The sequence below is a fragment of the Meles meles genome, chromosome 6 (assembly GCF_922984935.1).
Source record: "Meles meles chromosome 6, mMelMel3.1 paternal haplotype, whole genome shotgun sequence".
Taxonomy (NCBI): domain Eukaryota; kingdom Metazoa; phylum Chordata; class Mammalia; order Carnivora; family Mustelidae; genus Meles; species Meles meles.
The window spans coordinates 65,814,729-65,826,745 of NC_060071.1; the positions used below are offsets into that span (position 1 = coordinate 65,814,729).

The following is a 12,017-nucleotide window of genomic DNA, read 5'->3' on the forward strand; positions in this document are numbered from 1 at the left end:
GAAAGGAAATTCTGATATATACTACAACATGGATGAACCTTAAGGACATTATGCTAAGTGAAATAAAGTACTCACAAAAAGATGAATACTATATAATTTCACTAATCTGTAATACCTAGAGTAGTTAAAATCATAGAGACAGAAAGAACAATGGTGGTTGCCCAGGGCTGGGCAGAGGAGGGAATGAGGAGTTATTTTCAATGGGTATAGGGTTTCAGTTTTACAAGATGGAAAACGTTCTGGGCATTGTACACTACCATGAATAAACTTAACACTGCTTAACTGTATACATAAAATTGGTTCAGGTGGTAAATTTTATGTTATATATATTTTACCACAATTAAAAGTTTTTTAAAGGTTTGAGCAATGGAGAATTAAACTTCAGTGTGTAGAATAAATGTGAATAGACTTGAGGAAGGATGATGAGGTTGTTCTAACCAAATAAAGAATTTTGAGGCCCTAGACTCAGAAGTGAGGGCATTAGAAAGGTATAGCAATGATAAAGACCCAGAGCTGTGATCACAGCTCTTCTCAAACCTCCTTCATAAATAGGTCTGTACCATTGGTTTTGGGGGGTTTATTTTGTTTTGTTTTCTTTAATGTTTGCTTTTGTCAGTGTTAGCCTCTAGATGTTTAGGGAGCAGGGATGACTTAATCTAGTATAGCACTCAGCACCTCAGACAGAAGCTTAGTAACTGCTATGTTGAGAACATGTATTGGCTGGGCAGCAATAATTATAAAAGAGCACTGGCCTGGTTTTGATACCAGTTCAGTTTCCATAAGCATGAAAAGTGATAGGGTTTTACTGATGTCTTAAATATTTCAATCCTAGTAATTATTTGAATAAAATTTGAACCCCAAAACTATGATGAAAGCCTGAAACTTATATGAAACTGATGAGCTTTTCAAACCTCTGTGTCTGGACAGCTTGTGGTCATCAGTGACCCCCACATCAAGATTGATCCTGACTACTCAGTGTATGTTAAGGCCAAAGAACAGGGCTTCTTTGTGAAGAATCATGAAGGAGGAGACTTTGAAGGGGTTTGCTGGCCTGGTAAGATAGCACTTTATGCACTTTTTAATTCCACTTCTTTAGTCCCAGTTAATGAAGATTGCATGGCCGTTACCCTCATTTCTTAAAGATGTCCCTTACCACAGTGTACGCACCATTAAGAAAGAGAGGATATTACTTTCTTTTCTTTCTGCCCTAACATCTGGTACAGTGTGCTTTGTATACATTTATCAATGAATGGATAAAAAAATAAGCACTCTATTTCTGTAACCAAACAAAAATAAAAAGCCAAGGAATAAGAAATGGAGAGGAGAAGAAAATAAAAACAGTTCTCGCAGTCTCTCCCTGTGAATTTTCTGAGCCTTGTTAGCCCACAGTTGTGACTTCCCAGGCTTTCATGAGGGACCTCAGCTGCTTCCAGCAACTCTGGATTCTTTGTTTCAGAAATTATTAGTTTCAAGCCTTGGTAGAAACCTGAGGACAAAGGGGAATCCCCACTCTGTCATATTCTGGCACTCAGTCACAAATCCATGTGCTGCAGAGACACCCCATGCATTCCTTTTCCCCTTACATCACTCATGAACACGTCGTTCTCTTTAAGTACAGAAGGGTCATTCTAGGATATTTGCCATGCTTACTTGGGCTGTCTTGGGCCATCTGTGAGGGACAAGCTCCATCTGGTAGCTTGTTCGTTGGCCTTCCCCTGGGCCTCTCGGATTGGGAGGTCTAGTGCCTATCACTGAAGTCCAGCATGGCCTTCCTTCACTTCTTGCCAGACGGTGCCTCTGCATCATCCATCTTACATCTGAGATGCCCCGTGATCAGCCAGCTTTCACATCTTTACCACACATCCTAGCATGAGCACCACTGTTTCTCACAGTCTACTCTTCTGCCTCTACAGGTCTCTCCTCTTACCTGGATTTCACCAATCCCAAAGTCAGAGAGTGGTATTCAGGTCTTTTCACTTTCTCTGCTTATCAGGTTTGTTTTTGTTCTTTTGCTCTTTCCTAGTTACTTGGAAGGATGAAAGAAGAAAAAACATGATTGAATAGAACTATTCTGCTTTATTGAGTAGCTCTTGATAAATAATACTTGGATGAAAACACAAGGATGGCACCCACATTACAGACTTTAATGGCCAGGAAAGGTGCCATATTAATTACCAAATGCACAAAAGCTGTGACTTCTATCTCCATTATAATAGACTCTGTGACATATCAAAGTACTTAATAAGACATTGTATTTTCAAATTAATACATAAACTTTACATAAAATCATATTCTATAGCTTATTTAAAGAGGATGATAGGGTATTTATGAGAATATCTTGCAAAGTGTAATGTGACATTAAAGGTAAGGTTTAGGGATGCGTGGGTGGCTCAGTCAGTTAAGCATCTGCCTTTGGCTCGGGTCATAATCTCAGAGTCTTGGGATCAAGCCCCACATCGGACTCCCAGCTCAGTGGAGAGCCTGCTTCCCCCTCTCCCTCTACCTCTGCCCCTCTATCTGCTTTTGCTCTCTCTCTTTCAAATAAAAAAATCTTTTTAAAAAAGATTTTTTTTAAAGTTTTTTTTAAGTTTTTAAAAACTTTTTTAAAAAACTTGAAATTAAAAAGGTATAATAATAAATCAATCCTTAAAATATTCTAAGAATCCCAGAGAGGTCACTTGTAGAGAATGGTTTTCAGCCAGTTTTGAAGAGGATAGTGATGCCTCGTATAAATTGAATTATTTGCTGTGTGCCAAACTCTGTGCTAAGCAGTTTCTGTACATTTTCCCATTTCATCTTCACAAAAACCTCTGAAATTGGAGCTATAATTCTATCCCACAGATGAGGAAATTGATATATGAAGAAGTTTCAAACCCTGCTCAGGGGTGCCTGGGTGGCTCAGTGGGTTAAGCCTCTGCCTTAGGCTCAGGTCATGATCTCAGGGTCTTGGGATCAAGCCCCGCATCAGGCTCTCTGTTCAGCAGGGATCCTACTTCCCCCTCTCTCTCTGCCTGCCTGTCTACTTGTGATCTCTCTGTCAAATAAATAAATAAAATCTTTAAAAAAAACCACCAAAAACAGAACCCTGCTCCATTAACCCATGTCAGTAAGTGGTAGACCCAAGATTTGAATTCAGTCTGTTTGTCTCTCACGTCTAATCTTAACCACTAAACTCTCGTTCTTGGTATCATGTATTAGGACACAGAAAACAACTTAGAGCAGGGATACCTAATAGGCGAAATCTGGCCATGTTCACTCATTTCTCTACTGTCTGTGGCTATTTTCACACTATATCAGAGTTGAGTTATTGAAAAAGAGGCCTATAGTCAGCAGAGTAGAAAAAGTTGTACGGCCTTTTCCAGAAAACATTTGCCAACCCCTGACTTGGAGAGTGCTACAGAAAGGGAGTTAAAGTAGTTAAATATTTGGAAAGCATGTAGCCTTGTTCATGTGTATAAGCCTGATGATTCACAGACCTGTACCCCTGGGGCAAATAATACAATGTATGTTAGTAAAAACAATTAATAAAAAAAAGTATACATGTTTAGAAATAGTTGAATATAAAGAGTCAAAAGAATACACTTGAGTCTCCTGTAGGCATTTGAACAACTGGCATGTGTGTGAGACAGCCCATGAACTCTGTGGCATCCCAGAAGGCAAGCCAGGCCCACTGAGAAGATGTTACAAGGGGCAGGACTTTTAGAAAGTAATGGAATGAGCTTCCTGAGGGACTCCCTGTCCCTGTTGCTACTGAGTCACATGCTCAGAGACCAGGGAGTCTACAAAAGGGATTTCAACACCATGTTAACTAGATGACTCAGCAGCCCCTTCCTACTCTAAATTGAAAATTCTGTGTAGAACACAAACTCTAGACCATTTCAAAGTAGGGACGCCTGGGTGGCTCAGTCGGTTAAGCGTCTGCCTTTGACTTAGGTCATGATCCCAGGGTCGAAGGATCAAGTCTCACATCAGGTTCGTTATTCAGTAGGGATCCTGCTTTTCCCTCTACCTGCCGCTCCCCTACTTGTGCGCTCACACTCTCTCTCTCTGGCAAATAAAAATAAAAATCTTTAATTAAAAAACAGTCTTTCAAAGTATTAGAAGGAAGGCAGAATCTTATCATGGAAAGTTTTAATTGCCCTTAGTTAAGAGTTGTAGCAGATGATGGGTGTTCTAGAATCTAAATGTCAACATTCAAAACCTTTCCTGTATGGGGTTCACCAGAGTAAGTCTTGGAGTGGGCATGCTGGGCAGTTGTATTTCACAGACAATACCACACAGCATTTTTTCATTCATTGACAAATACTTACTGGGAACCTTCTGTGTTCAGCTACTCTTCTAGGTGTTTGGAATTTATCAATGAACAAAATTCCCTGCCCTGTGGACTTTTTATTGTAGCACTGGGACAGAAGAGAGAGCGTAGATAAGAAACACAATAATACTAAATTAAATGGAGTATGCAGGAGGAATAGGGTGGCTATCATATTAACATCATCACTATAGGAGTATTGCGTTGACCAAAGAAGAAATTTATTTCCTAGGGATCTACTGACATCCTCTACATATGGAATGACATGAATGAGCCCTCCGTATTTAGAGGGCCAGAGCTAACCATGCAGAAGAATGCTATTCATCATGGCAATTGGGAGCACAGGGAGCTTCATAACATCTATGGTTTTTATCAGGTAAAACATCCATAAAGAAACCACTTGGACCCCTGTGCCCTGCCTTTTGGGTTGAAAGTCATTTGTAATAGCCGTACTATGTTGTTCATTTCTCTTTGTGTGACTTTTCTGATGATTGCAATGGATCTTATCAGGTTGTAGCCAATACAGGACTTATTTCTTTCTTTGCACCTTTTCTTTCTCTAATGAACTTGGTGAATTACAGAGTTATGAGATTAATGGTACCATGAAAGATCTTCCTTGACAGGAGTCATTAACAAATAGCATTAGATACCTCAAAACTTCTTTTGAAGTAAAGTAGGCAATGTATAATACATAAACAAAGGCAATTAAAACAAATGTTTTAAAATTTTGCAAATGGGGCTTCCTGGGTGGCTCAGTCGGTTAAGCATCTGCTTTTGGCTCAGGTTATGATTCCAGGATCCTGGGATTGAACCCTGAGTCAGGCTCTCAGCTCAGCAGGAATTCTGTTTCTCTCTCTCCCTCTGGCACTCCACACCACTCATGCTCTTGCTCTCTCTCTCTAATAAATAAAATCTTTTTTTTTTTAAATGAAATTTCACTAATGTCTAAAATGGCAAGTCTCATACCAGGGGAATAAGATTTAGAACATAGAGGGGCACCTGGGTAGCTCAGTCATTAAGCGTCTGCCTTTGGCTCAGGTCATGATCCCAGGATCCTGGGATGGAGCCCCACATTGGACTCCCTGCTCAGTGGGAAGCCTGCTTCTCCCTCTCCCACTCCCTCTGCTTGTGTTCCCTCTCTTTCTGTGTCTCTCTCGTCAAATAAATAAAATCTTATTTTAAAAAAAGATTTAGAACATAGATATAGAATTTCTAAAAATAGGGTTTTTTTTTTTTAAGATTTTATTTATTTGACAGATCACAAGTAGGCAGAGAGGCAGGCAGAGTGGGGGTGGAGGAGTGAGGAGGGAAAGTAAGCTCCCCACCAAGCAGAGAGCAGATGCAGGGCTCAATCCCAGGACCCCGAGGTCATGACCTGAGCTGAAGGCAGAGTCTTAACCCACTGAGCCACCCAGGCACCCCTAAAAACAGGTTTTTAAATGTAGAAAGCCTTCATTAACTACTTAGCCTTCCCATCAGAAGATGGTAGAATTGTCTTCCATTTGCCAATCACATCCAAAACATTTGTCAGTTATTTGCCCTAATTGATATCCATTGTTCTTTCTTATTTTCACTGTTACTGTGTTCCTATGGCCCTCCCACCAACTGGTCTATTTTCCAGTGCGAGTTACTGGCTACATAAAGCACAGTTCAGATAGTATGTGTTTACTTCTTTAAAAGTCTCTTGCTATAACTGCAAACCACTCTAGAGAATTTTCTTATGTAGGCCAGGTCCAGTCATTTAACCTCTCTGAATCTCAGTTTTTTGTTCTTTTTTTTTTTTTATCAATGAAAACAGTCAATCTGATGTTCTATAGATTATATGAGAAAATTTTATAAAATGCCTAGTTATAATAAGCATTGAATATGTTAGCATGTTATCTACTATTTTTATTTCTATTTTGATCAAAGATAATTTTCCATTCTTAATAGGGGAATTTAGAGTAGTTTCATTACATCATGAAAATTATTTGGTGGATTTATTTTCATATTTTCCATTTTACATTCCCACCTACTATTTACTTTTTGCATGTCCAGTAGCTTATTAGGGATGTCTGCACAACGCTCTAATCTAATCATCCCTTTGAAATTTTTTCTCCTTTGTCTTTGTAGCAAATGGCTACCGCAGAAGGACTAATACAACGATCTAAGGGAAAGGAGAGACCCTTTGTTCTTACCCGTTCTTTCTTTGCTGGATCACAAAAGTATGGTAAGGAATGGCACATACTTAAAAACCTAAATTAGCAGCCTTTTTTTTTTTTTAAACCATTTGTGGTATATGTTGCTACTGTGTTGAGGCCTTCCTTTTTGGTGGCGATTGGGCACGCCTTTGATTGTAGCAAGTGACAGTGCCCTGAAGTATGCCTTTTGTCCTGTGAGACAAAGCACATCTATTTTAATAAAGTTTAGTTACTTATTTCCCATTGAAGAAATGGCCACTTAGTTGCTGGGAGAATGACTTCGTAGTATCTCAGTTTGCTGGGATGGTCATCTCTGATTCTGTTTGATTTGTCTAAGCCAGGGAAAATACACTTCTTAGACATTCCCTCAACCACCTGTTTCACTTAGCCATATGACTTAAAATAGACCTGGCTGTTGGTTTTGGTCAGGGTCATCTATAACTGGATTCAGTTTACTAGCTAAGGCAGATCTAATTCAACTTAACCACCTTTCAGCAGGAAGGCTATTTTAAGTCCCTTGTTTAATTAAGTTAGTTAAGTATTTTAGTTATTAATACTGTTAAATCAATTAAATTAATATTGTTAGTTTAACTATTTTAAGTCCCCTGCCCAGTTACCTAAGTAACTGAGAGCTTAGGTCCTAGTTTGAAGAAGCCAGCCTTTACTGTATTATAGACATTATTATTTTCCAACCCTGAAAACCAGCCCCTGGGGCACCCTTCAAAAGGCAAAGATTCATGTGCAGAGAGGTGCTACCACATTGGTTCCTGAAGCAAAAAATGAAATAAAATACAAATAAAGGAATATTTATAAAAATATGATATATGCATATGACAGACTATTTTAAGACTATTTAAAATTGTAGCCTTGGGGCGCCTGAGTGGCTCAGTGGGTTAAAGCCTGTGCCTTCGGCTCGGGCCATGATCTCAGGGTCCTGGGATCAAGCCCCGCATCGGGCTCTCTGCTCAGCGGGGAGCCTGCTTCCCCTCACCCCTCTGCCTGTATCTCTGCCTACTTGTGATCTCTGTCAAGTGAATAAATAAAATCTTTAAAAAAAAAATAAAGTAAAATTGTAGCCTCAACTGCATGAGCAAATGTTTGTGACATCATGATAAATGGGGGGGGAAAAAGCAGAATGCTTAAATGTGTTTGTAGTATATTATCACAATTTTGTTTTAAAAATATAGATAGGAATCCAAATCAGTAAGTTTAGTACCTTGGTGATTACGAGTGATTTTTAAATTTTCTTCTTTTTACCTATCCCTATTTTCCATGTTCTCTACAAGTGTCATTTTTAATCACTAAAAAAAGTCAAGTGTTTTTAATGAAAACATTTTTATTTTTTTATTTTTTATTTTTTTATAAACATATGATGTATTTTTATGCCCAGGGGTACAGGTCTGTGAATCGCCAGGTTTACACACTTCACAGCACTCACCATAGCACATACCCTCCCCAATGTCCATAACCCCACCCCCCTCTCCCCACCACCAACCCTCAGTTTGTTTTGTGAGATTAAGAGTCACTTATGGTTCGTCTCCCTCCCAATCCCATCTTGTTTCATTTATTCTTCTCCTACCCCCCTAACCCCCCATGTTGCATCTCCACGTCCTCATATCAGGGAGATCGTATGTTAGTTGTCTTTCTCCAGTTGACTTATTTCACAAGCATGATACCCTCTAGTTCCATCCACATTGTCGCAAATGGCAAGATTTCATTTCTTTTGATGGCTGCATAGTATTCCATTGTGTATATATACCACATCTTCTTTATCCATTCATCTGTTGATGGACGTCTAGGTTCTTTCCATAGTTTGGCTATTGTAGACATTGCTGCTATAAACATTCGGGTGCACGTGCCCCTTCAGATCACTACGTTTGTATCTTTAGGGTAAATACCCAGTAGTGCAATTGCTGGGTCATAGGGTAGTTCTATTTTCAATTTTTTTGAGGAACCTCCATGCTGTTTTCCAGAGTGGTTGCACCAGCTTGCATTCCCTTAATGAAAACACTTTTAAGTGGCAGTTAAAAAAAGATGATAAAAGATATGCATACTAAGTAATCTCTGATCCCTTAAATATTGGCCTACTGCCTAGCCTTCAGTGCTCAGTGTGAAACTCAGCCTGCCCCGAAGTGTGGCAAGTGACCAACTGCAGTGAACACTACTGTGTCAAGTGTTAAGCTTAGACCGATAGCCAGAGACCACTTCTGACTGAACACCATATGAGACATGAAAAGATCTGTATGCTTTTACATGAACTTTCTTTCTTAATGAGAATGCCACCATGTCGACTTCAAAACCATTTCATCTCATTTGAAGTCAAAGCGAAATTATTAGAATACCTTTAAAAACAACAACAAAAAAAAACAATCCCTCAAAAATATTCTTCTTTGCTGCCCATATAACAGCCAAAAATTTCTGTGGAAGATTAAAACAAAAATAGCTACCAAAGCTATTTTGGTAGAAGATAGACAAAAATGCTTCAGGACTAATCTAGATTTAGTAAAACAAAGACTTTTTTTTTCTTTTGTGGGTCTCTTTAGTGGTATATAATCTATCTTCACAAATTCTTGTCTACTATACAATGATCAAGAGCAGTGGCTTTAGAGTCAGACTGCCTGAGCTTAGTCCTGCTTCTACCACATAGTAACTGTGTTACTGAGGGTATATTAGAATCACCCCTGTTTGCCATATTTCTGTCATCTGTAAAATGAAGTTAAATAGCGCTTACCCAGTACGGTTGTGATGATTCAGGTGGGCTACTACAGGCAAGGTAAAATCACCTTGCTCAGTAAGGGCTTGTAAGTGTTAACTATCTTTCTTGCTACTATGATGTCTCCTTCATGTAGTCTGTACCATTCCTCTTAAATTATAGAGGGTTGTGGTTTTTGTTTTTTGGTTTTTTTTTTGAGAGGGGGTGGAGGAATAGGCATATAAATCAGTGGGACAGAATAAAGAATCCAGAAAGAGTCCAACACACAGATGATCAATTAATTAGGAACAGAGTTGTCAAGGAAATTAAGAGGAGAAAGGAGTTTTTCAATAAACAGTGTCAGAACACTGAGTAAGGAGTTGGGGGGAGGAAGGAGAGAAAAAAAACCTCGACCCTTACCTCTCAGTACACAAAAAGTAATTCAAAATGGAATATAGAACTAAACTATAAAAGCTAAAACAAAAAACTTCTAAAAGGAAACATAAAAAAATCTTTGTGACTTTGAGATAGACAAGATTTCTCGGATAGAACACAAAAAGCATGAACCATAAAAGGAAAAGAAGTGCTAATCTGTACTTCCATCAAAATTAAAAACCTCTACCCTTTCAAAGATATTTAAAAAATGAAAGTCAAGCCACAGATTAGAGAAAATATCTGCAATATACATATATATCTGTCAAAGAACTTGTATCTAAAATATATAAAGAACTTTTACAGTTAAAGACATCTACTTTTAAAAATAAGGAAAAGATAAATGGAAAAAAATAAGGAAAAGATTTGAATAGACACTTTACAAAAGAAGACACATGAATGATCAATAAATACGTGAAATGATGCTCAACCTTATTAGTCTGTAGGGAAATACAAATTGAAATCACAGTGAGACATCACTACACATCCATTACAGTAGCTAAAATTAAAAAGACTGACACTACCAACTGTTGCCAAGAATGTAGAGTGTCTGAAATGGTCATGTACTGATACTGCAAAAGCAGTATAGCCATGTGCCAAACACTTTGGAGTTTTCTTTAAAAAAAAAAAAAAAAGATTTATTTGAGAGAGAGAGAGGCACAAGCAGGGTGGGGGTCAGGGTGCTGTGGGGAGATGGAGAGAGAGAATCTTAAGCAGACTCTACACTGAGCACAGAGTCTGATGCAGAGCTTGATCACCCTGAGATCACCATCTGAGCTGAAACCAACTGACTGTGCCACCCAGGCACCCCCAGTTTGGAGGGTTTTATTTATTTACTTTTAACGATTTTATTTATTTATTTGACAGACAGATCACAAATAGGCAGAGAGGCAGGCAGAGCAGGGCGGGGGTCGGGGGAAGCAGGCTCCCCGCCCAGCAGAGAGCCCAATGTAGGGCTTGATCCCAGGACTCTGGGATCATGACCTCAGCCGAAGGCAGAGGCTTTAACCCACTGAGCCATCCAGGTGCCCCTGGAGTTTTTTAAGTGTTCAACATACGCTGAACATAGACCCAGCAATTCCCCTCCCAACTAGTTACCCAAGAGAAATAAAAAACGTACGTCATGCAAAGACACAAATGTTTATAGCAGCTTCTTCATGATAGCCAAAACTTGGGAAGAATTCAGATGTCCCTCAGTAGGTGATTGGATAAACAACTTGTGGTAGATCCATGTATGGAATACTATTAATCAAATAAAAAGAAAGAAGCTACACCATCATGCTGAGTGAAAAAAACTAGAACACAAAATAGTATGTTTTATGTTACCGTTTATATGAAATTCTGGAAAAGACTTCAAGAACTCAGATCAACGGTTGGGTAAAGTGGAGGATTATTCACTATGAAGAAAGCCATGTAATCCTTTACAATTAAGGAAATGGTTCTGTACCCTGCTTGTGGTGACAGTTACAGGTTTCAAAACTCATCAAACTCTTCACTTAAAATAGGTACATTTATTATATGTAAATTATATTTTAGTAAGGTTGATTTTTTTAAAAAGATTTTATTTCTTTATTTGACAGAGATCACAAGTAGGCAGAGGCTGGCAGAGAGAGAGGAAGGGAAGCAGTCTCCCTGCTGAACAGAGAGCCCGATGTGGGGCTTGATTCCAGGACCCTGAGATCATGACCTGAGCCGAAGGCAGAGGCTTAACCCACTGAGCCACTCAGGTGCCCCCAGTAAAGTTGATTTTTTAAATGTTTCTCCTAAAATCAGGCTGGAGTTATACTCCAAAAAAATAAGTGCCGTTTCAGAACATTTTTCACAAAATGTTTTATGGATTTTAAGAACTTCTTCACATTAGAAGGTTAATATATTTTCATTGCAGAAACCAGAATTTATATATTTTAAGGTCAGAAAGAAATGTTTTCCCTTATATTAACTTGTCTATTTCAAATAAGGAATCTATGAAATTGACTGCATGGGCTGATTTGTGATTTTTTTTTTTTTTAATACCTTGTTACCGGTGATCCAAGGTGCTGTGTGGACAGGTGACAACACAGCAGAATGGAGCTACCTGAAAATTTCTATCCCTATGTTACTCACCCTCAGCATTACTGGGATCTCTTTTTGTGGAGGTAAGATAATATCCACAGGCTTGAAGTGAGAGAAAATAAAAAGCAAGGGTGTTTTCCATCAAGGCTGGTCATAAATGCTTTCTCATTAGCAGTTTCCAGCAGGGGTAACTGTGGGGACCAGAAAATGAGGAAAGTGAAAGGATTCCAGTTTGTCTTCCAGTTTGTCTTGTCTGAAATGAGGACATAAAATAAAGTCATCAGAGAGCCCGAGTGCTTCTTTCCTTCTTTTTCTGATTCCTCCTTAGATGCTCTTGAGAATGAATTTCTTT

The 12,017-nt window shown here is 38.8% G+C and overlaps 1 protein-coding gene across 9 annotated transcripts in view; it reads left to right on the plus strand.

The window, feature by feature from the left end:
• Nucleotides 1-12,017, plus strand: part of GANC (glucosidase alpha, neutral C) — a 71,226-nt gene that overhangs the window by 40,255 nt on the left and 18,954 nt on the right. For 6 of the 9 annotated variants that reach the window (XR_006818628.1, XM_046007539.1, XM_046007538.1 and 3 more), the window contains 5 exons: nt 928-1,054; nt 1,914-1,993; nt 4,542-4,685; nt 6,422-6,518; nt 11,647-11,748. Coding sequence is in view for 8 of the 9 variants with exons in the window: in XM_046007539.1 (XP_045863495.1) it covers nt 928-1,054; nt 1,914-1,993; nt 4,542-4,685; nt 6,422-6,518; nt 11,647-11,748 (550 nt within the window). In the remaining variant the exon portion in view is untranslated. Of the gene's footprint in view, nt 1-927; nt 1,055-1,913; nt 1,994-4,541; nt 4,686-6,421; nt 6,519-11,646; nt 11,749-12,017 lie in introns of those variants that run through there. The other 3 variants (XM_046007540.1, XM_046007541.1, XM_046007544.1) reach the window with 3 other exon arrangements.